Source organism: Limulus polyphemus, unplaced genomic scaffold (assembly GCF_000517525.1).
Source record: "Limulus polyphemus unplaced genomic scaffold, Limulus_polyphemus-2.1.2 Scaffold3791, whole genome shotgun sequence".
NCBI classification, from domain to species: Eukaryota; Metazoa; Arthropoda; class Merostomata; order Xiphosura; family Limulidae; genus Limulus; species Limulus polyphemus.
In genome coordinates, this window is record NW_013669401.1 from 31,359 (window position 1) to 57,226 (window position 25,868).

At 35.2% G+C, this 25,868-nt stretch overlaps 1 protein-coding gene across 3 annotated transcripts in view; it reads left to right on the forward strand.

Annotated features, from left to right (window-relative positions):
* Positions 1 to 25,868, forward strand: part of LOC106470048 (tensin-1-like) — a 105,051-nt gene that overhangs the window by 29,087 nt on the left and 50,096 nt on the right. For 2 of the 3 annotated variants that reach the window (XM_013930570.2, XM_022398592.1), the window contains 4 exons: positions 13,512 to 13,559; positions 14,072 to 14,112; positions 14,834 to 14,895; positions 18,510 to 18,607. In XM_013930570.2, coding sequence (XP_013786024.2) covers positions 13,512 to 13,559; positions 14,072 to 14,112; positions 14,834 to 14,895; positions 18,510 to 18,607 — 249 coding nt within the window. Of the gene's footprint in view, positions 1 to 5,756; positions 6,221 to 13,511; positions 13,560 to 14,071; positions 14,113 to 14,833; positions 14,896 to 18,509; positions 18,608 to 25,868 lie in introns of those variants that run through there. The other variant, XM_022398593.1, reaches the window with a different exon arrangement.

Here is a 25,868-nt window from a genome sequence, read left to right on the forward strand (position 1 = left end):
ACTCAACAATACTCAGTTCAATTACACACATTGTTGCCGTCACTTTGTGACCGTCATATATATATACCAGCTTACCCCCACTCTAGTAGTCTCCGACAATTCATGAAGGTTCGAGAAGGACGTGGCGTGATACTAGTCACGTGACCTCGCTGACGCAACAATATAATGGTGCCCATTGAAATTTTGTATTATGGTTCTTTAAACATTTAGTTATCTATGTGTTTAAATTTTGTTTGGTTTATATCTATATTTTTTGTCGGTAGGGCGTAGTCAATTTTTAACGCTCCCGGACTGCGAATCCGATGGTTCATGGTTTGCGTGACGTGGCCGTGAAATAATCACTCCGTGTATTGAAATCATAAGTGTGTTATAAGAGTGACAGTCAAAACCTACATTCGATTAGAGTAGCCCAAAAGTTGACGCCGGGTGATGTTGACTAGCTGCCTTCCATTTTAGTAGTCTGTCAATTCACAATTATGGACAACTAGTGCAGATAGCCCTTGAGTATCTTTGCCCGAGTACCTGAAACAAACAATATTTTTGAATAAAGTTTCATAGTATCAGAGTAAGAAGAATTATATATATATATATATAAATGTCACCGATTATGTTCCTTTTTAGATTTTGTTTAATAAGGACGTTAAATCACATTACTATATACTGATTGAAATCATCATACTTAAAACGGGTTTTCAAACAAGCGTCTGTTTAATTTATAAACAAAAGCTCAACAGAAATGTTTTACAAATTTTCAGCTTACGCGCTTCTAAGTTGTTACACCCTATAATATTTGTTTTGTTCTTTTCTAAACAAAAAAATATAAATAAATAACCTACAGAAAACAGCCCTCATCCTCAGATGTCCTCCTGTGGACGAGCAGAAAGTTTACGGACTTACAACGATAAAATTCGGGGTTCGATTCCTCGCGACGAACAGAGCTCTACTCTACAACAAAGGAACAAACATTTTCACATGAGCTAACACCAGGAAATAAAATTAATATACGGAATACTTGATAACCTATATAAATTAATGACATGACATTATATAGCTTTAATACTTTCCTAACTCCCACACAAAGAAGGCATCATCTCATTTTCATTGAATCCCATTTAGCACATAGAAGTTAAGGACCTGATCATAGGAAGTGTTAAATAAAGGTCAATGCCATTCTTCCTAAATAAAAAACGCAGGTACTGAAAATTTCGTCTGTAAGTAATAGCTTTATGAATTTGAACTAAGAAGTATTTACAACTAGCAAAGACCCGCAAAACATTTGCGATCAAATTAGTATTTTTATTGCAACAGTACTTCTCTAAATAGAGGATATCTGAAATAATACGAAATAATTTTAATCGAAGACTCCGATATCTATAAGTCCACTTGTGTTAGGCCTAACGTTAGTTAAGCCTTTATTAAGTACGACCCGTATTAATGTACGTTTTTTGCTTTAGTTTAGTTAGGGTTAAAGTTTATCATACTTAATACTATCAATAAATAAACTTATAACGTAATTCCACGACCTAAAATTATACCTTTTTAAAAACTTGAACAAGCTTTTAATATGTTGTTACACAATATGTCTACTAACGTATATTTACATCTACCTTTTGCTCATATCCATTGAAATGAAAGGGCTCGCGCATGCGCATTTAGGTAGTAAAGTGCGTGCACTTTTCAGAACAGACAAAAATTAAGAATTATTATAATAGATGAAATAGAAGACGTGAAAAGGAAACAATTTGTCGATGTATATGTGTACATCTGGATATAGATGTGCAAAAAAAAGCTAGACTAAGATCGGTGTTATTTCACGGAACCATTTGACTATGACCGTTCCATTCTTAGGAACTGCATTTGTTGATTTAGTACTTCGCCCAATGGGAAACGGGGGGCACGGTAGCACGTGGGAATTCACGCACCATGTTTACTGACAAGACAAAACACGAGGTGAATAGATTAGTACTTTAGACACAACTGTTCTGTACAAACAATGAGAAGTTTCTCACAGTGTTTTATTTGTAACTTTAATTACATTCACGAACAAACTTGGTACAAACCAATTATTGTAAAAAACAAAAAAAAATTATAGAAAAGCAAACCATTTATCCTGTGATTTTAAATGTCTGTCTATCTTACTATTAAAGTGCAAGTAAAACGGGTCCAGCATTACCAGGTGGTTAGGGCGCTCGAGACGCAATCTGTTCGAATCCTCGTCAACCATGCTCGCCCTTTCAGCCGTAGGGGCGTTATAAAGTGACGGTCAATTCCACTATTCGTTGGTAAAAGAATAGCTCAAGAGTTGGCGATGGGTGGTGATGACTAGCTGCCTTCCCTCTTGTCTTTCATTGCTAAATTAGGGACGGCTAGCGCACATAGCCCTCGTGTAGCTTCAAAACAAACAAACAAACAAGTAAAACATCATTTAGGGAGTAGCGTAGGTAACAGAATATTTACATATTAACAATAGAATCTGAAGTACAAAGTGACATTAAACTCATTATTCACATGAATTCCATGAATACTGAGTAAATAGGTATGACTTGCAATTTACGGAATATAGGGAAGAAACGGAATACATGCATGCAACGCCGAAATAAAAGTCCAGAGTGCATGCAAGTACCTTGATATTTCTAATATAAACGGATCACTTAGTTCAAAATACAAACAGATAACTTAAAACATGTACAAATACCTTGGAATTTATAATATAAATGGCTCACTTATATTTAAAAGAGAAACGGATAACTTGGAATCTAAAACACACTGTATATACAAACACCTTGGAATTTATAATGTAAGTGGATCACATAGATTTAGAAGAGAAACGGATAACTTGGAATCTAAAATACACTGTATGTACAAACACCTTGGAATTTATAATGTAAGTGGATCACATAGATTTAGAAGAGAAACGGATAACTTGGAATCTAAAATACACTGTATATACATACACCTTGGAATTTATAATGTAAGTGGATCACATAGATTTAGAAGAGAAATGGATAACTTGGAATCTAAAATACACTGTATATACAAACACCTTGGAATTTATAATGTAAGTGGATCACATAGATTTAGAAGAGAAACGGATAACTTGGAATCTAAAATACACTGTATATACAAACAACTTGGAATTTATAATGTAAGTGGATCACATAGATTTAGAAGAGAAATGGATAACTTGGAATCTTAAATAGATACAAATGATTGGAATTAAAAGTGCGCATAAATGACACCAACTTAAAATGCTGGACTTAATCGCATTTGTTAACAATAATATTCCACTTTCTTCATCATCGTCGATCGTTGTCATTCTGATGGTCATGATTGCGCATCAATGACCAACAATTATCAATGTAACAAATTTACACTAAAAAAAGTGGAGTCAATCTTACAATCTTGCATGTGGACTACGGATTCCAGGACCACATTTAAACAGACTAAAAGTAAAAAAGACCAACGGAGCTACATCTCAACATTTAATAAATACGCAATGGAAAGTGATTGGTGTGATTCCAGTTTCTGTGGTCTTCTTTCTCATGAAAACAGTCGTTGATTTTGAGGTATGATTGGAAGGAAGCCTGTGAACTCTTGGATCAGTTTCAAATTATTGTTTGTACCAGAAGATATGTCCAAATTCATCACAATGGTTTTTAGGGTTGGGAAGTTCTCTGTCATAACTGTGTCCTTCAGTTTGTTGTATTGGCTTTGGATGCGGTTTCTGAACACGTTGCTAGCCTAAACTCTTTCATGTGCGAAGTTTTCCGCATTCATAGAGAACATTGTTTGATTCAGAATTTTTGCGTAAAGCTATACAAAAGCTAACTGCACATATAATCGTTCTTAATTCTGAACTGATAGGCTATAGCGAAGGCAAATAGTCAAGCGCACCCACCGCCAACTTTAGAACTACTCCAATCTAACTGAATTGTGGGATTAGACCGTCACCCTTGTAGCGCACTCGAGACCTCAAAAGTAGAGCCATTGTTGGCGACAACAGGGCATGAACCCTCAATCCTCGAATTCACAGTCCGGCAACGCTAACCACTAACTCACACCTAGAAAGATGGAAAACTAACATATTCTAAATATTATATTCTTTACTTTTACATAGCTTAGAAATCTCCATTTATGTATATTTTATTCTCAGAATGATTTGTGATATATATATATTTCTCCAGCCATGAGCCGACTTGTGGTAGTGTCATAGCACTGTTTAATACGTCGGAACTCGCTATGAACGAAATATGTAGGTAGGTGCGTGTCTGTGGCGACACGCCACTGTAAATCGTTCTTGTGAAGTACAAATCCTCCTCTACAATTACATTGAATAGTGTGGATTTAGCAAATCTTATGCTGGCGTAATTGCTACCTTTATTGATACGGTTGTTATAAGATGATTTCGGATTAAGTTATTACAAATCATTTGTTGAACTTCAACAGACTTTTCTATAGGTGCATAAAAACTATTACTGAATTATTTTAGATCGTGAATGTCGGCATTTTTACTTTTGTAACATTCCAACTTTTACATTTTCCATTAGCAGATTCGAACTCGGGACATTCTGTGTTGCTTTCAAGTATTATATCAACTCAGTTAAAGAGTTACACCGCTAATTCGTTGTTGCTACTGAAGTACTTTTGTGAACAATTATCACATCCCAAAGTACTATTTATTTTCTTAATTAAAATTGTGTTTTTTAAGTTATGTTCAAAAGTAATTGGCTGTCTTTTCAAATGTATTCGAAACAGCTTTCTGTAAATATTTTTGAATATTTTTGAAACTCTAAGTTAAATTTACTTTATTTTTCCAAGAATTATTTTCCATATTGTGTTGCTTTTTTATGCACTCTCCTTCTTTAGCCAACATGTTTGTTTTTACTAAAAAAAAGTTTAATTTGGCTTTACCCTGTAAGTAAGTCAGATCCATCACATGCCGAAACGGTACTTAAGAAACTATTCTGAACTCTGATTTCAATGACACAAGCAAACGAAAACGGTTACACGTTCTCCTTGTCCACCACAGAAAAGATAAGACAGAAATAAGACAAATAACTAGAAACCGAGAAAAGAGAATCTTTAACCAAGTAAAAAAAAAAACTGGATAAAAAAAACTTGAAACAAACGAAAGAGAAAGTTTAAATCAAGACAACTAACCAAAGACGATCTGATTGAACACAAACAACAAGAAGCCAAAAAAAGGGGATATATCAAACAACAACAATATTATTATCTCCTTCCGTATTTCTTTGGTCGGGTCTAAAACCACCAGACCTTTTAACATCATCCGCTGTTTCTCAAATGTTTAACCAATCGTTTTACATCAGTTCAAGTTCTGTGCTTTCGGTGTGCCTCAATGAAAAAAGACTTGCTAAAGGAGATTTGATAATTAGCTACAGCTGATTGGTTCTTGCATGATGGCCAGATAATCTGGTCAGGACGTTCATAGGTCAAAACCTGAGAAAAGCTATATATTTATAGCCTGTTAGTGTTCTTCCAAGTACAGAGTTGTTACCGATAAGAGATAAGAGCATATCATATGACGTCACAGGTCGGTTTAATCAAGGTAAATTGGTGCTCAGAGCAACAACACTCTCTAGTGTAGCAGTAGTCATGTAGCCTATGATATCGGATGACGGACTATTACATTTTATTACATGAAGAAAAATTTAAGTATTTTAAAATTTTCGACGATTAATTGAAACAAACTGTAGACGAACTTAGCAATCATTTCTAAAAAAATTGAATTCGTCATTGCAGTGTCTTGTAAAGATTGAATCCATTACTTCGATATCTTAAAAAGATTGAATCCATCACTGCGGTGTCTTGGAAAGATTGAATCCATCACTGCGATGTTTTGAAAAGATTTAATCCGTCACTGTGGTGTCGTGAAAATATTAAATCCATCACTTCGATGTCTTGAAAAGATTGAATCCGTCACTGTGGTGTCTTGAAAAGATTGAATCCCTCACTGTAGTGTCTTGAAAAGATTGAATCCGTCACTGCGATGTTTTGAAAAGATTTAATCCGTCACTGTGGTGTCTTGAACATATTAAATCCATCACTTCGATGTCCTGAAAAGATTTGATCCGTCACTGTGGTGTCTTGAAAAGATTGAATCCATCACTGTGGTGTCTTGAAAAGATTGAATCCGTCACTGCGGTTTCTTGAATGCTGTTTAATATCAAGTGAACTGGAAGATACCTCTCTGCGCGTGGTGAGTGGTTGAAATTTAGAGTTTTCTTCAAAATTCGTTAAATAACAAAGTTATTGGAACTGTTCAAATAATATGATGAATCGTATGATTTTACAATTATCGGAAATTCTAATTGTTTTGCCATTTCAATGAGGAAATGATATGTAGTTTTAAAGATAATTTCACTGTTTCATCTTTTCAGCTAAGCAATAACGTATAGTTAGAACACTTCATTGTTTCATCTCTTCAGTAGGGAATGACATGTAGTTTAGAAAAAGTGCATTGTTTCATCTCTTCGGTAGGGAATGACACGTAGTTTAGAAAAGTGCATTGTTTCATCTCTTCAGTAGAGAATGACATGTAGTTTAGAAAAGTTCATTGTTTCATCTCTTCAGTAGAGAATGACATGTAGTTTAGAAAAGTTCATTGTTTCATCTCTTCAGTAGAGAATGACATGTAGTTTAGAAAAGTGCATTGTTTCATCTCTTCAGTAGAGAATCACATGTAGTTTAGAAAAGTGCATTGTTTCATCTCTTCAGTAGGGAATGACATGTAGTTTAGAAAAGTGCATTGTTTCATCTCTTCAGTAAGGAATGACATGTAGTTTAGAAAAGTTCATTGTTTCATTTCTTCAGTAAGGAATGACATGTAGTTTAGAAAAGTGCATTGTTTCATCTCTTCAGTAAGGAATGACATGTAGTTTAGAAAAGTGCATTGTTTCATCTCTTCGGTAGAGGATGGTATGTGGATTTAAAAAAATCTCATTTTCTCACCTTTTTAATGTGCAAATGACGTGTAGTTTAGAAAGTCACATTGTCTCGTCTTTTCAGTAGGTTAATATCATGTAGCTTACAAAATATCATTGTTTAATCTCTTCAACAAGTTCATTGTTTCATCTCTTCAGTAGAGAATGACATGTAGTTTAGAAAAGTGCATTGTTTCATCTCTTCAGTAGAGAATCACATGTAGTTTAGAAAAGTGCATTGTTTTATCTCTTCAGTAGGGAATGACATGTAGTTTAGAAAAGTTCATTGTTTCATCTCTTCAGTAGGGAATGACATGTAGTTTAGAAAAGTGCATTGTTTCATATCTTCAGTAAGGAATGACATGTAGTTTAGAAAAGTTCATTGTTTCATTTCTTCAGTAGGGAATGACATGTAGTTTAGAAAAGTGCATTGTTTCATCTCTTCAGTAGGGAATGATATGTAGTTTAGAAAAGTTCATTGTTTCATTTCTTCAGTGTGGAATGACACGTAGTTTAGAAAACCTCATTGTTACATCTTTTAAGTTAGAGAATTACCTTCAGTGTAGTAAATTCCATTGTTTCAACTCTTCAGTTAAGGAATGACATTTACAGAGGTTTAATACACTATGTTAAAACTATTTTTGAGACTCTACACATCATTACAGTCCATGTCGCCACGTCCGATAATGCTCTATCTGTCAACCGTGCATCTTAACAATAGCCCTGTAGCCTAGTTTCCATTGAAAAAGACTTCATCGTGAGGTTACATGTCAAAATCACACCACTACTCCTTGCATTCTTTCATAATCCCTCTAGTATACGAGGAGTACATTTTGCAGTGTATATTTGGATAGTCTCATCACATAGAAATCCATTGGCGCTGCATCCGGCGACTGAAATGGTATGTCTTCGTATGTATTGCCATTAATATACATTTCATTCTCCAACTGTTTGAGGTATGCAACGGTAGAAGAGATATATCGTGGAAACAACTTGTGTACACGTTTTTTTTTCGCATTTGCAGATGGAGATTCATCTTAATTGTGTAGTGTACTATTGCTTGGGACACATGGATGACTCCTTTCCCACTAACCTTTGTGTTAGTAGATTCTCACTAGTTATACAAAACACCACATTTTACTTATCGAGGTTGGGGAAGACTTGTTGCCAAGTCTCTTCCTGGGTGATTCTAGTGCTCCAAGTTGATCCATTTTTTCTTCGATTTCCAATGCAGTTAAGCTCAAGGAACATCCCCGTCTTGAAAATGATAAGCCCTTGGTCTAAACACGTGTTTATGATCTGAATGTATAATTATTTTGCATCAGAAATGTCTGTTACATCCCCTTACCAAGCGTGATCAATCTGAGGTGGTATCACACTCTCTACAAAATGCCAGACAATATCAGAATGTAATTATGATACATCTGTCCCACTATAACTTTATATAGGATGTATTTGTCACGTGACTTGCTGACTTGCATATTCAAAATTGTTTTAATATAACACACTCATCCCTGTGTAGTTTAGAAAATCTGTTGTTTTCATCTCTTAAGTGGGGAAATTAGGTGTAGTTTAGAAAATTTCAATGTTATTTCTATTCAATTAGAGAATGATATGTAGTTTAGAAAATGTCATTTTTTTTATCTTCAGTACGCCAGATACGGATGCTCATCGAATCTTCTTATCTAAAAAACAACAAATTGTGCAGAAACGTTAATTATCAATGTTGTAGAACAACATCTAAAAGTTTGGAAAGTCTTGTTTGTTTAATGTTATTATGCTTATAATTTTATTAAACTGTACTCATTTAAACATTCATTGTATTGAAATAAAAATTAATTTTTACATATATAGCTTAGACTTTAAAGTAGTTTGGAACTGAGTTTATTCTAAACGTTTGAAAATGCATTACGTGCATTCCCTTCGTGAACTGAGCCGGCCGTGACACAGTGGCTAACAAACTCGGGGACAGTGAATCCGCTAGTTTATTGTTCAAGGAACATTGTCGCAACAACGCGGTCCTCACTCTGGGACAGTAGGTGCGCTAATAGGGTGACGGTCAAATTCCACTATTCAGCCTGACAAGAGTAACCCACGATCTGGGGGTTGAGTGTCGTTCATTTGTTGTCTGTTTTGTTTGTTTGTTTGTAATTAAGCACAAAGCTACACAATAGGCTATCTATGCTCTGCCCACCACGGGTATCGAAACTCGGATTCTAGCGTTGTAAGTCCGCAGACATACCGCTGTGCCATTTCACTAGTTGTCTCCCTTCTATCTAGTTTGTAATTTCAAAATTAAGGGCGGATAAATGTAGCTTGGCGCGAAAATTCTGAAACAAACAAATCAAGTATTTACGTTAAGATTGTGACGATTGGATATCAACCGTTGTCATGGTTGGAGTCTACTATCAGCCGAGTTTAATTATTAATTAGTTATTTTATTAATAGATACTACTTACTAACTATTTTATCTTACATTTTGACTACTGATCTGCTGCCGTCTTCTGGGAGGTTTTGAGAAAGACTGTTTCTGTAAACCGGGGTTCGATCTTGAAGGTTATTAACAGAGAGGCTATTCGTCTGAAGGTCTCCCCATAAGGACGTGAACTATAACTAACTAATTGGAATGCTTTCAAGAGGGATATATGCGTATGTAGTGTGTAATTAGTTATGTGGATGTAGAAGGTTTACATTTATTGTGTTTTGTTACTTTATTACAATGTTACTCCAGATCGGATTACAGGGTCTTGTATGTCTGTTATTCTCCTGAGCTGTTAATGTCATGGCTTCTGGATACTGTTCTGACGTTATGCTGTTTGCTGTAAGAGAGAGGCCTCTGTCATACATATATAATGAAATATGGTTGTATGTTTGTAAGTTTTTCCTGTTCATTTTCTTTATCCAATTTTCGGAGTGCCCACTAGCTGACAAATATAATGTGTTTTCTACCATCTTCTTAGTATATTCGGAATTACAACTCTTGTTCATCGTGGAAACTGGTAGGCAGTCCATATTAGATTGGTTTGGTTGAAAGTCAACAACAATCTCTCATTTCTAGATTAAACTATTGACAACAACAATCTCTCATTTTTAGATGAAACGATTGACAACAACAACAACCTCTCATTTCTAAATGAAATGATTGACAACAACAATCTCTCATTTCTAGATTAAACTATTGACAACAACAATCTCTCATTTTTAGATGAAACGATTGACAACAACAACAACAACCTCTCATTTCTAGATGAAACGATTGACAACAACAACCTTCATTTTTAGATGAAACGACTGACAAGTCTCAGATACCACAATAATTTACAGATGCAGATAAATACTCCGTCAATCATTTCATTTAGAAATGAGAGGTTGTTGTTGTCAATCGTTTAATATAGAAATGAGAGGTTGTTGTTGTCAATCGTTTCATCTAAAAATGAGAGATTGTTGTTGTCAATAGTTTGATCTAGAAATGAGAGGTTGTTGTTGTCAATCATTTCATTTAGAAATGAGAGGTTGTTGTTTCCTAATTCCATTGGGAATTGCATCATGGAACGTTGTCTGTTCAAGTGGTTCATGAATTTTTCAATTTTGTCTATAGATAGTGTGTGGCCATATTGCCAACATATATGAGCCAAAACCTGAGAATTAAACGACTGTTATTCTATGTAGAGGTTAGTGAGTTCTGGTGATAGAGGTGAGTCCATAGCTAGGCCTTCTGCATGTTGGAAGTATGTTGCGAGTTCAGTTGGCACAGGGTATCTGTAGTGTTTCAATGGTTATTACTTTAATGAATAGGATGGATACATCGAGACTGATCATTGCATCTTGTAAGATTATCGTGCTTGTTTTTATACTCTCTACAAAGTAGACTGAGTTCTTGACATGTTACAATGTTTTACTTGTTAATGATGATATTACATCATGTTAAAGGATGGCAAGTTGAATCTGCAGTAAACTAAAGGATAGATAGGGTAGCCTTGCTTGTGTATTAAGTATTGAGGATAATTTGACTGTTTCTTTTTTATGTTTATTGAGGAATTGGTTAGTCTTTTTTTTTCTGTACTAGCTGTTAATCTTCGAGTAGTGGCCATCTTCAACTGAGCTTGAAGCTTAATGGTTTATTCTTATCTGTATGTGTGTGGTGGTACTAACCCTAGAAACAGTTCAAATACTCTTAAAATGTAATTAAACTTGTTTAATGATATTGTGATATTTTCCTATCTTGCATTTATAAATTAAGTGTGCGAGTTAGTCTTTAACATCATTGGGTGTTAATAAGTGATTTCACCATAAATCCTTCGGGAAAAACGTTATGTTGTTCACATTTACATAAGGAGAAAATGAGATAATTATCTGTTTTAGCAAATTTATAGTTAAGTATTTTTATATCCCTGAATTGTAAGACCGTACCGGATCTTTAAGTACACACACTCTCCTACGGTTGTGGCGATTGGATATCAATTGTTATCATAGCCAGTAACTTATACGATAACTTAAATCCAATTATTAATTAGTTAGCCAATCATCCTAGCAAAAAAAAAAAAAAATGTCAGCCAATCGTGAATATCCGTCATTAAACCATTCAACTAATCTAGTTGATATATATTCTAATAGGATATACCCCCACACACATAATTAACAAGTACAGAAATAATCGTCCTCGGGAAAACCCTGAAGACGACAGCAGCTTATCAGCCGAAACGTAGGATAATTTGTTTTCCTAATTTCGCGCAAAGCTATTCGAGGGTTATCTGCTCTAGCCGTCTCTAATTTAGCAGTGATAAACTAGAGGGAAGACAGCTAGTCAACACCACTCACTACAGCTCTTGGACTACTGATTTACCAACGGATAATTTGATTAACCACGAATTTATAACGCCCCCACGGCTGAAAGGGAGAACATGTTCGGTGACATGGAAAGAAACCCACGTAGGATAAAACAAACCAGTAATTAGTATCGAGTAATAATACATAGTAGTAACTTAAGTATCTTATAGGCTATTAACTGTATTAATGAAACAACTATTATTTTATTTGTTTCCTTTCACGTTGTTTTAAATGAAATATTTTAAATCACTTACTTTAAATCACATTGTTGCATAGTATTGTTAAAGTTTTTTTAACGCTATCATATTCTCAACTTATTTGAAATATAATTATAATTCACGTGAAGAAAAGGGTTATTATTTCGCGCCAAGATCTTACGTCTATCGTTATTTTATCTTCAGAAAAGTAATTTATTTATTCACGATGGGCATGGAAACAAACAAAAAATTGTATATAAAAAATGTAATCGGTACTTCCTCATTGGTTGGATCGTTGGTTGGCTCTGTCGTAGAGCTCTGTATTTCGGAGCTGGTGAGCTGAATTTGAATCGACACGATACCACAAATCAGTACTCACCGCACTTTATGCACTGGGTGCGTTATAAAAGTGGCAGTCAATCCCTTAGCGTGGATGGTGATGGTGGTAGAGTGCAGCTGACTAGCTGTCTTTCCTCTGATCAGCAGGTCAAAATTAAGGATGACTACAGATATCCTTAGTAGCGTTGCCATAAATACAAACACAAATTCTAAGCTTTCCAAAACACCTAGAGTATGATACATTTTGAACAAATTGTAAATAATTTATTCAAAGATGTCGGTAGAAGCAGTGAACATTGTTCAAGTTCATCCTTAGGTTGCTGAACCGAATCAAAACCGGTGTGTGTTATCCATGACTAATCGAAACCAGTGTGCGTTGTCAATGACTGAAATCTCTGTCATGCTATTCGAATATATTTTGGTCTATAATTGTTGTTGGAGAAGCCCTTATCCTTCAGAGAGGAATGGGGAATTGTGGGATGGATTGGTCAATAGCAATGTTCAAGTACACTCTGGACTTTATTTTACAGAAACAAAGGATCCAACCTCTGCCACAACAGCGTTCCCCACATTACAACACAACCCCTGTCACCTTGAACAACAGTGCGAGGGTCAAGTGATTAATGTTGGTTTTCTCCGTATTTTTACGCTGTCATCAATTTATAATAGCATAAAATACAATTCAACATTCTTCATAGTTTACGCTCTGAGCATTTATGAAGCCATGATTTTTGAGATCAGTGGTGCTCCGATTGACAGCAGAGATATTCCTTTTCGATTCTTCTTGCCGGTATATTCTAATGACGGCTTTATTTCATCAGATGGTCAAGGAATTAGTATTTAATGATGATGCACCTGATAAATGGACACCCCCCATCGTGCCCTATGTAAATCAGTGAGATATTGTTTTTCAGACTAGCCGTCACTCTACTACATTTCTGAATATGTAGAATCCGAGTAATCACCTTACACATCACACACGATCATTCTTTGTGTTTGCATAAATAAATGTATTGTTCTATGGAAGAAAACAGAATATTTTTTAAAAACTAGAAACAATGTCCAATACTACACAACATGCTACTGCGTAACAAATTTAATGATTTTTGGGCAATTTGAATTTTAAATGAATTGCTTATTTTTTTCGTTTGGACATGCTTACTTTCCAAACAACCAATACATCTATATTTCTGTGTCTTTGTAGCACAGCCAAGAAGTTACGAGGCAAGCCCGTTCATATTCACGAACACCGGTAAGGTGATTCTTGTTTTTATACAGTACTTAATAATTCAGTTTGTAACAAGTATATCTTCATCTTTTCTTCATTATTCTCATGATCACGAGCATTCAGTCTGGAAATTAAAATTATCGTATGAAAATATCTCTTTAAAATTTTGATTTTCAAAAGTTCGCACACAAACCGTTTTGTTGATACTTTAATTTTTACTTGTTTAATTTGAGAAAAACAGATTTGTTTCATTATTTTGACAAATCCAAATTCGCACGGTTGCGTGCATGTGTCTGGATGAGATTTTGTTTTTCTGAATAATTTTGATAATTGTTTTTCCTGATAATTACGTAGTTATGTGAGAACCACTATAATAAACCACAACAAATAATACAATGTGATGTGAGACCATAATAAAGTTTTGAGAATGGTTTCTGTGATTTCTATCTCTCGTTAAGTTAGTAGGTTGAGTCTTCCGAATCGTACAATTGTACTTAAGCAACTGATAATCATTAAGAAAGTGGTTTTATTTACAGGAAATATCAGAAGCCCGGTCCGCTGACATCCCAAGTCCAAGGTCAGTACAAAATTATCGAAAACTAGTTGTCTTGTAACCACACAAGCTGAACAGTCTTTCTCTGTTATGTTGTAAATACTTCATCTGTATCTCTTGTTACTTACTATCTTTTGAGCAAAAAATCAAAATAGATTGTACTAATCATTAAGAAAAGTGCGAATTTTCAAAGAATATTGCAAACTAAAAAGGAGTATTTTGTGACTGAAAAACAAAAACAAACCAAAAAACAATTCTGATACAATGATACTGCTGTTATAATATGCCATAGGTAAAACGATCAGACCAAACATTTATTACAGAACCACGATCTTGTACGAGGACACAATAACTCAATAAATAGTGTGCAGGATGATAACAAAGCGGCTAACTAGCCTGAATTAAACTCACAGATAGTGTAATTTTTCCTAGGCTAAATGTTCACATAACGCTAGATTCATTAAATTGATAAACATCCACTAGATTCATTAAATTGAAAAACGTCCATTGATCAGGATCGTATACACATTTACAGCTATTTATTTTGTATCATCGAGCTTAAAAAGCATAAGAATTTGTTGTAATTTTCCACCATTTATTACAGTATGTTATACAAATAATTATTATTTAGCATTTTCAATATTTTATGTAACTTAAATTCACATAAAACTTAGAGTAAAAATTAGGTATGTTTTCTCTAGGAATTGTCATAAGTAAATACTTTTTGTTGTTGCTGTTTTTACAGGACACAAGAGAAGTTGCCACGATTTATCATGGATATAACTTACATCACTGAACGTATCATAGGTGGGTTGATACCGACAACAATGTCCGAAATTTTCAACCTTGTTATAATACCTAGATATTTTTAAAATTCTTGTTAAGATTTTGAATTTGTTGGCTTTAGAGTTATTTTGTATTCCAATTCTGCCTCATCACTACAAGTCATCCACTACAAAAGGATGCTAAACGTTTCTCACCACCATCATATTTCTAAGTACCACCTTTAGTGCGATTCTTTCCAAGTTATGTTTATGTTTCACTAACAGACTTTTATATAATAACTAGCAGATGCCAGTTGAAACAATTAAACTGTTGCATTGTTGGCACAAATGTTTGGGTTTCGATGCAATGGTTCCATCCAGCACAATAGAGCGCTCAGGTTCGCTGAGTATTCGCAGAGATTTTTCCGCTAGATGCCACTGTTACTTGTCATTTACTGAGCGCAAGAAAAGACCACTATCGAAGTGAGCGTATTTTGACAGCTGTCGTTTCTATAAAACGTTTCAAAGGGGGAGATATTCAATTCAATTTATTCGACATGTTACAATAAAATAATGCATGAATCTAATTCCAACATAAAAAAAATAATATATTCGAAATATTTCTTTCAATCAATCGACAGAGGAAGTTCCGTTCTTTTCTTTTTTGTTGTTGTTGTTTTCTTTGTTTCATAAAATTCCCTCACAAAAAGAAACATTTTCGTTTTTAATAAAAAAATTTTCTCAGATTGACTATTCACCACATATGAAGATTGGTGTATCGATGCTGATAGCTATAACAAAATTTAGAAATTTCAGAAAGTGAATAATTTTCCTTTAATATATTTCCTTTAATAAGCATTTTAACATATAATTTTTTTTTCTACGATTAACTGTTCAGGAGATACTGAGCATGACAGACAGGCACTTGGTTATTAGATATGTAGATTGACTGGGATGTCATCAGCCTTTCAGAAATATGTGGAAAAGACCTTTTATTAAGTCAGTGGCAAATCAGACCTAATAATGACAAAACCTTATTGAAAAATTGTACATTTGTTACTATGCTAAACTTGTTTTCTTAATTACCCATTCAAACCGTCTTCAAACTTTATCAGTGGTAGGTCACGACAGAGGTTAATTGGAGACATCCTGGTTAGGAGACTGCTTTGTCTTACACAAGTGTTGGCTGTTTGATTGCCAAGTTTTGTTTTGTGTTTGAAACTGGTTCTATGGCGGATCGTAAACACAGTGGAAGACTGATCTTACAACATAAGACTTTTTCTTTAGATGAACCATCAAGCACTTGGTTTTTTTTCACACATCTGAAATATTTGAAGCAGTTAATCATAATAGGCCACGCAGTCGTAATAACGCCAACGCAACGTGAGCCAAAGATTGATTGATATCAACGGTGTACATCTTTAACAGCTTTAACTGCAAGACTTACAAACATAACGGTCTTGCGTGGCTTTTGCAACGCTCCGTAACCCTCCAACAGTCCTAACATAATTGACCTAATTCCTTCACAATAGCAATACTGTTCTCCAGCGCTGTATTACGAGGTCTGGTTAATTATAGGAGGCATCATGAACTAACTGAACCAAAATATTCTTACTTTACTTGTATTCCTAATCTCTGTCAAACAACCATTGTTCGTTTGCTTACATGAAGATAAGAAAGTTCATACACCCTCAAGTCATTCCTTCATGTGCATAAAAGTAACCCATTAATATTTACTTGTCCGACTTAATGGGTTCAGCTCTTCAGCAGCCTGAGTAATAAGATGTGTTTGGCTTCTATTCCTAACACAATTATCCCTTTAAGGTCTATATATACAGTCTCTTTCACTTTAGTTTTACGTTAAAACTCTCATATTACTAACAATATATATATATGTATATATAATTTTTCATCTCACGTGCTTCACCACAATGCTCTCAGCCTCAACAGCAACCTTGTCTTTCAGTTTCACACTACAGTTCTAACAATATTTGTCTTCCTATAGCCTCAATAGTAATCTTGTCTTTCAGTTTCACACTACAGTTCTAACAATATTTATCTTCCTCTTGCCTCAATAGTAATCTTGTCTTTCAGTTCCACACTACAGTTTTAACAATATTTATATTCATCTAGCCTCAATAACAATCCTGTCTTTCAGTTATACATGCCCCCAGTGGCACAGCAGTATGTCTGCGGACTTACATTGCTAGAAACCGGGTTTCGACAACCGTGGTGAGCAGAGCACAGATAGACCTTGTGTAGCTTTGTGCATAATTAAAAACAAACAGACAGTTCTACACTACAGTTCTAACAATATTATCTTTTTTCCAGCCTCAGGAGCAATCTTGTTTTTCAGTTTTACATCAAAACCAACTTACAAACCGAACATTATTATCTTCTTCCAGTCGAAGTATATTATTAACTTCTTGAATTACACTGTATATCGAACTTTTCTATATTCTTAAAACTTTTGTCTTCTAATAACTCCAATACTACTTTCTTCCGAAATCCTTCTGAAAAACTGATACTGTTGCCAAAGCACGACTCGAACACTATAATACTTTATAGGAACCTTCGTTGTTATCTTCCCGTAACCATGGCAAATCGAGGTTCTGCTTGGGTCCCTTCACTGGTATATTCCTGTAACCATGGTAAGTCCAGGCTCTACTTTGGGTCCCTTCACTGGTATATTCCTGTAACCATGGTAAGTCCAGGTTCTACTTTGGGTCCCTTCACTGGTATATTACTGTAGCCATGGTAAGTCCAGGTTCTCCTTTGGGTCCCTTCACTGGTATGTTACTGTAGCCATGGTAAGTCCATGTTCTGCTTAGGCCTATTCACTGGTACCTTCATGTAGCCATGATTAGGCAAAGTTCTGTTTGGGTTTCTTCACTGATACCTTCCCGTAGCCATGGTAAGGTAGCAATAATTAGTTAGCAAAATACGATTTATAAGAATAATGACGTGATTTATTTTGGGGGAATATACTACTACACGTTTCTTCTCCCCCCCAAATATATCACTTCATTGTGCTCATGATTCGTTGTTTGCTAGCTTGTTATTATATTAGTATAATATGCTTTCTTGCTGAAGTATGGTTAGATAACGTTCTGTTTGGATCCTTTCACTAGCACCTGTCTGCAACCATAATTAGGCAAGGTTATGTTTGTATCCCTTCAGTAGTACCTTACCATAGCCATGGTAAGACGAGGATCTGGTCATTGTAACGCTTTACGTGCATACTCGTCTTTTGTTTTTCAATATATATCCAATAGAATTTAGGATGAAAGGATAAATGGCTCATTTTAAATAGATATGATACATGAATATACAATATTGTAACTTATGAAACCACTATGCATACTAAGGACACTATTTGCATACTATCTTATTAATTTTTGTGAGTGTATATCGAATCAGACTTTATCAGATATTAAAACTACTAATTTTTGGTGAACTAATTCGAATCTAGAGAATTAAAATTGTTAACTTTGAGTAGAGAAGTAAATATTATATATAATATTTCCTTCAAAAAAAATGTGATGATGGACTTGCGCACTTTGAGGTTCAGTTGGTTTTAGCTTTTAATATAATATTTATTTTATATTACATATATATATATATATTGATCTTCAACTTTTTTTTTTCTTTCTCCAGTTCTGACTTTCCCAGAGTCAGGAACAGATGCTACATATCGAAGTAACCTTAAGGAAGCAGCGCGCATGCTCCAAACGAAACATGGCGATAAGTACAAAGTAAGTTTTTGAACATGCGCAATAAATGTCAGAAGAACTAAATAAAACGAAAATCTGATATTTATTGCTAAATATCGATATTAGTTTTAAGTTAATTACCACATTTACCTTTAGGTAATATCATCTTTATGAAATCTAATCACCATTGTTTTGTACGGCAGAATTAAAATATTATTTTCTTGAATTAAATTCTCAACACGAAGTTATTTCAATGACAGTAATTCGTGACAAATAATACGAAACGAAATTTTAATAATAATAGTTATTTAGCTTTTATGAAAGGGGCTTCAGTTTCTCATTTTAAGAGCAGGTTCAAAATTTGAAAGATAACATAAACCCAGAAATATTTGGAAGTTTACGTCATGAGACACGGCAAACTCCCAAAATTTACATTTTAAGGCGTGAAGTTTCTGGCTTGTAACTATTTTCTCTAGAATCATTAATTAATAAGACATAAACCTTGAACAATATCGTTGTATTATTTAGGTCGACTTTCTCTATTTTTATAACCGACTCTAATAAGCATGTTTTTACTTTTTTCGTTTTTTTTTTTAATGGCCGTGATGAAACGTACAAAATCTATGTTTCAAGCAATTACAAGTTCTTAAAAGCGTTGATTTGTGCTCTGCCTATTGCGAGTATAAGAACCTAATTTTTAGCATTATAAGCCCTCAAACTTACTCTGACCCACCGGGGAGTGCTAAAGTGTCGAAACAGTGCATTTTACATAAGACTAATCCTAATAAATTATAATGAGTGAAGAAATCATACCGTAGATGGGAGTGGGGAGTGACCCTATGACCAAAAGTATTAGGTGAAATCTTTCATTCTCTATGTAAATTACATAGAAGTTTAGCATTAATTAGTGGAATTCATTGCAATATTAATAATCGAAACTTCTGGATTAACTTAGAAAAATATGAAATAGATTTCAATAAAATATTCTGTTTTTTTTATGATAAAAGAAATTTGATTTTGAATATCTTACATGCACACATCTATTTATTCTTGTTTCATGTTTATCATCATACATACATGAATTTCTGGTATGACTGGATGTGAATATCAAGTTTTCTGTGAATTTGAGTTTTTTCGTTTGTTTCAAAACCATTCTTATGTCTGAATATTGCAATATATTAGTGGTTTGTAAACTTGTTTGGTTTCGGACCACCTAGATTTTGTTTCTTTTCTCAGGAATCTTTCCACTAACCACCTGAAATACTGCGTTAGATTTTCAATAGATAACAGAGTGAAAACTTTTATAGTTTAACAAAACTTAAAACTGTGATCCTCGGTTTTTAATTATCTTTACTACATAATCGCCGATCTTTTGTGATAACATAACTGTAGCTCTATGAATTGATAGGGCATGTACTTTTCTCGATGGACGATCATAGCTTCCTGTTGACGCTAGTTAATTTTAAACGTTTATGGATTCATCGAGAAACTTCATTTAACAAATTTACAATGGGTTCGCACAACTGAACTGCTATCACGCAGGATTTAATCCTATGTAATTTATACCATTTATTTATATTTAAAGCCAAGTGATCAATGTTGCAGCTTGGGCATTGTTCCCAATAAAGAACTGAATACAGAAAGGTTGACTTGTAATTAACGTGGAGTACACAGTAGATCTTTAAGGAATTATAGATACAGTTCCTTCCTTGTTTAGAACTTTCTTCTTCTAACACAAGTTAAGAAACAACTTTATTGATAATATGCTGATGATAAGATGCGAATTCAGGATTTTCCGAAAGTTCTCAACTTATGAATGTTACGCCTATGATTTTGATTTTTAGAGAAAGTTGACTAGCTAACTGATTGATCGATGGTGAATTATGACTTTAGACGTTTGGTGAAAATAAGTTCCTTGATCCGAACCTATTCTAATATGTTTGTCACTACAAAATATCTCAAAATTAGCATCAAAAGGGTCACCATCAAAGCCGGTGTTCGAATCATTTTGCCCCCCAGTGGCTCAACGATAAGTTAGCAGGCTTACAACGCTAAAAATCGGGTTTCGATACCCATTGTGTAGCTGTGCGCTAAACAACAAACAATCAACCAATCGAATCATTTTGTAAATGCAAAACTTCGGTTGTAAATACTTTTGGTCTTTCTATAACCGGCATGGCCTGGTGGTCAGTGCGCTCGATTCGCAATCTGAGGGTCGCGGGTTCGAATCCCCGTCCCACCAAACATGCTCACCTTTTCAGCTGTGGGAGCGTTATAATGTGACAGTCAATCCCACTATTCGCCCAAGAGTTGGCGGTGGGTGGTGATAACTAGCTGCCTTCCCTCTATTCTTACACTGCTAAATTAGGAACGTGCTAGCGCAGATAGCCCTCGTGTAGCTTTGCGCGAAATTCAAAACAAACCAAACCTATAACTAAGTTATGTGCTGCATTTTGATAATTCGATTTTGAAGAAACAAAACGTCAGTGTTGACCCCGGATATCGTACTGTAATGAATTATGTATTATTACATAAAATATAGGTTTTTCTCATATATGTATTTAAAGTTAAAATGAAATTGGCCGTTCTTTGTTAAACTTGAAGAAAGAGTACTTGAAAGTAAACATTATAAACTATTTTTAGTAATACTGGTGTGTGGCGGAGGTTAAGAAAAGTTAAGAGAGCTAATTATAAAGCAAATACTCAAACCGCAATGAAATTCAGTAGTGGATAAGCGCATAATGACTCTTACGCATGCGTACTAATGATGGTCTACTCATGATAAAATTGCCAGCTTTAAATAATTACATTGAAAGTAGTTGAACTAATTAAAATATTACACAGGTATCTTGATAACGATTTAAAATTATTTAATCAAGACTCTAGCTGACAGTTGTTTTGATAATGTTACGACGTTTTAATGAATAGCCGTGTTTTTCAAGGGTTTTGTAAATGTCAATATTTTTGGATATTTTTCAACCAGCAGTAAGGTATACACCCACCAACCTCTTCACTTGGTTATCTAAACTTTTTAATTTGATTTGTAAGTAGGGTAACAAAGATGGCGTCAACTCTCTTGGGTTTTCACATAACCCTGTAGTTTTCGATGACAACGGTACACACTTCAACCCTGGTAGCCAAGAGCAGTCTGGATTTAGCAGATTCTCACACTTAAAAGGCTTCCTCGCTCTTGAATTTTGACAGTTTCGAGTGGCGACAGCTGTAGAGAGTTTAGGAAAGGTAGCTTTCTAAATGCATTTTTAAGATTTTTTTTTGAGAAAAGCTCCCCCAGTGGCTCAGCAAAATCTGTAGGCCTGTAACGCTAAAATTCGGGTTTCGATACTTTTGATAAGCACAGCAAAGATAGCCCATTGTGTAGGTTTGTGCTTACGCAGCAAACAAAACAAACTTTGAGAAAATTGTGCCACCTACATGTGCCCTAGCAAATATTCTTCTTATAGCACATACAAAATGAATTTTTATTTTACCCTCAGATTACCGACTTTTATATAATTGATATTTGAAACCGTCGGTACTTGGTGAAACACCATAATTATAGAACTGGGGAAAAACAAGACAATTGTACGTTTCACAAATACACCATTTATTATGATCATGGTTTCACCAGTAAATGCATCATCGGGGCTGCAAGGACATGATATCAAGGCTTAATAAATGTCCTGCAGGCCGTAAGAGTTTCCTTGGGTAACAAACAGGAAGAGATAGAGAGAGTTTGTTTTGAATTTCGCGCAAAGCTACACGAGGGCTATCTGCGCTAGCCGTCCCTAATTTAGTAGTGTAAGACTAGAGGGAAGGCAGCTAGTCATCAGCACTCACCGCCAACTCTTGGGCTACTCTTTTACCAACGAATAGTGAGATTGACCGTCACATTATCACGCCCCCACGGCTGAAAGGGCGAGCATATTTGGTGTGACGGGGATTCAAACCCGCGAACCGTAGATTTCGAATCGAGCGCCCTAACCACCTGGTCATGTCGGGAGAGAAAGTCTCCAAAGATGACATTACGGGTCTGGAGATAAATACATCTAATTCGAATATCTCTGAAATATACTAAGGTATGTGGGAAAGATATATGATCATAAAGCTCGTTAGTTCAACTAGGTGTTGTGAAATATATCGTGAGAGTATGAAGCTCTAGAATTTGCAGTATGTGGTATGACAGAGGCAGAGATCCAGGCTGTGTGACTATAAGTCAGAAAAGGTCAAATGAAAGGTTTATACCAATTCAGAAGGAACTAGAGGGACACTCAGTGGAGCGCATACCACCCTCACGCAACGTTGATCATATTCAGCCTTCATAAAATAAGAAAATATGTCCGTTTATCAACGGACACGGACCATTTTTGTCAGGACAATGGGGAATAATGTACTACATATGTTCACCAAGTTTCATCAGAATCCGATAATTTTTGACTGAGTTATTTTGTGTGAAAATCGGTCCCCATGTTAACAGATAGGGATTTTGTGAATTTTCACGACCTTGCTGTGACCATTATCTTTAACCTTGACCTTCCAAAAACTAGTCACTTCTAACTTAGGTCATAGTCCAAATGTATACCAACCTTTGTCCAAATTTCAGCCGGTTTCGAGAAATCCTGCTAACAAACACACACACATAAAGAAAATACACAGGGGTAAAAGCATAACCTCCGTCACCTTCGATGGCGGAAGTAATGATAAATTTATGCCCCAGGAAGTTTCCTTCAATTTTCGGAGCAAATGGAGTTGAGAGGAGGCCTTTCGTCCAAGATTTGCCTGGAGGGATTTCCAGGTGAAGTGTTTGTCAAATATGACTCCAAAGTATTTGAATGTATCGGAGAACCATATGGGAATATCCTCAAACGAAGATGATTCACGACATGGTTGAAACTTATAAGAGAAAGGTTTTGGTTCTGCTAATATTAATGGTAAGGCGCAAACGGCATTTCCAAATAAAGATAGCATTGACTGCAGCCTGAAGTCTTTGTTAAGAGTGGCCATTGTCTTGTAGATGACAACGAGAACTATATCATCAGCGTATTGAAATAGATAGACTAAATATTTAGGGAGAGGCATATCAGCAACATATAGAATGTAAAGCAGAGGTGACATAATCGAGCCTTGTAGAACTTCAGAGCCTAAGGAAGAGGGACGAGTATGAATTCCCTCAATGAAGACAGTTGTACACCATTCAAGAAGTAAGGTGCTATGAGCTAGATTAAAGTGATTTGATGAGGCCACAATGTCAAACAGAATCAAAAGCCCATTCAAAGTCAAACAACGGCATACATGAAGATTTAGATGAACCAAAATGATTTGAGATGATGTCAGAAAGTCTTAGAGGTTGATTCAAAGTTGAAAGGTGATTGTGAAAACCAGCTTGAGTACTGGGGAGTAAGTTATGGCCTGGAATAAACGTACGCAGTATCCAAACGAAAATTCTACTGAGGGCTTTACTAAGGTCCCATCAGGCTGATGGGACGATATGTACAAGTAAGTTTCAAAAGATTAAGATAATGGAAATCTTCCAAGAAAGAAGATGAAAATGTCTGTGGAATACAAAGCTGAAAACATTATAAGAAGAATAAGGAACCTCACTGGAGCGTACTAAATATGTTATACCATCTGGAAGAAGAGAGAGTGGAGGGTACTTACAGTGTCAATGTGTTATACCATCTGAAAGAAGAGAGAGTGGAGGGTACTTACAGTGTCAATGTGTTATACCATCTGAAAGAAGAGAGAGTGGAGCGTACTTACAGTGTCAATGTGTTATACCATCTGAAAGAAGAGAGAGTGGAGCGTACTTACAGTGTTAATGTGTTATACCATCTGGAAGAAGAGAGAGTGGAGCGTACTTACAGTGTCAATGTGTTATACCATCTGGAAGAAGAGAGAGTGAAGCGTACTTACAGTGTCAATGTGTTATACCATCTGGAAGAAGAGAGAGTGGAGCGTACTTACAGTGTCAATTTGTTATACCATCTGGAAGAAGAGAGAGTGGAGCGTACTTACAGTGTCAATGTGTTGTACCATCTGAAAGAAGAGAGAGGCAGTGTTTCGTTTATTGTTGATAACTATTTGAATATCATGAACAGTAACGAATGTACTCAGAGAACTGCCCTCCAATTTATGAGTAGTAGGAGCGAATGAGCTCTGGAAGGAAAGGTAAATTTGACAAAGGATATCTGTTACATTTTCATGGTCCAGTGAATGTTGATCGAGAGTGCAATTCCAGAAAGAAGGCAAAGATATCTGCTTTTTCAGCTGTGGAAGTAGTCGATGATGCAATATGTTGATCCTACCAGTAGTGAACGGTGTTTAAACAAGTGGATAAATTAAGTTTCTTTTGTTTGTTTTTTTGCAATGTTATTCAAAAGTTTGTTGGGCAAAGCTATACAGGGCTACCTGCGTTAAGAATCCCTAATTTTGAAGTAATAAACTAGAGGCAAGGCAACTAGCCAATACCACTCACCGCCAACTCTTGGGTTACAGATGTCAGACCAAATAGTAGGAGTTGACTGTCACTCTTATAACACACCCATGACAATATTGAAATAATAATAATGGGAGTATGACTTATTTATCATTATTATCTTAACGGTAACGAAGCGCCAACTACATTAGGGATCTAGCAAAAGCTTTATTTAAATCTTTTAATTTAAAACAAGTTTAATTTGTCTCCCGGTGGCTTAGCAGAAATTCTGAAGACTTATAACATTAAATACCAGGTTTTGGTTACACGTTGTAGGCACAGCACAAATAGTTTATTGTGTAGCTTTTTGCTTAACAAACGACGTTTAATTTGTTTCAAGTTTAAGCAGCTTCGTCATTTGTTGAAAGAAGCTACTTCTTCCAATTTTTTGAGTGCTGGTGTTTCGTAAAATTTAAAAACATATCAGTTAATTCGATTTTGAAACTTTATTTTAATTTATATTAGTTTTGTTTTAATGTATATAGATTTAATTATTATGCCTACGGTACTTATTCACGTACGTGGATTTCATTAATAATGTTACGACAGCGGAAGTCATGTGACGCTAGTAACACGTCATGAGATTCTAGAACGATCGGGGAACATCACGAATAATCCAGTATTTGCTAGGCGCCCTCTATTCTTGTATATAAGTGCGCCAGATAAAGCAAGACAATCAATCGGAATTGTAGGGCAGACAGAGATAGAGACTGACAACTGAGTCAAGCGCGGTAGTAGGCGTGAATCGTTCGTTGCGAATTATAGCGTTTGTTAAGTTATTAAAGTGACTGTGGAAATTAAATGTATTGCAAAGTTGTATTGAGAAAGAAT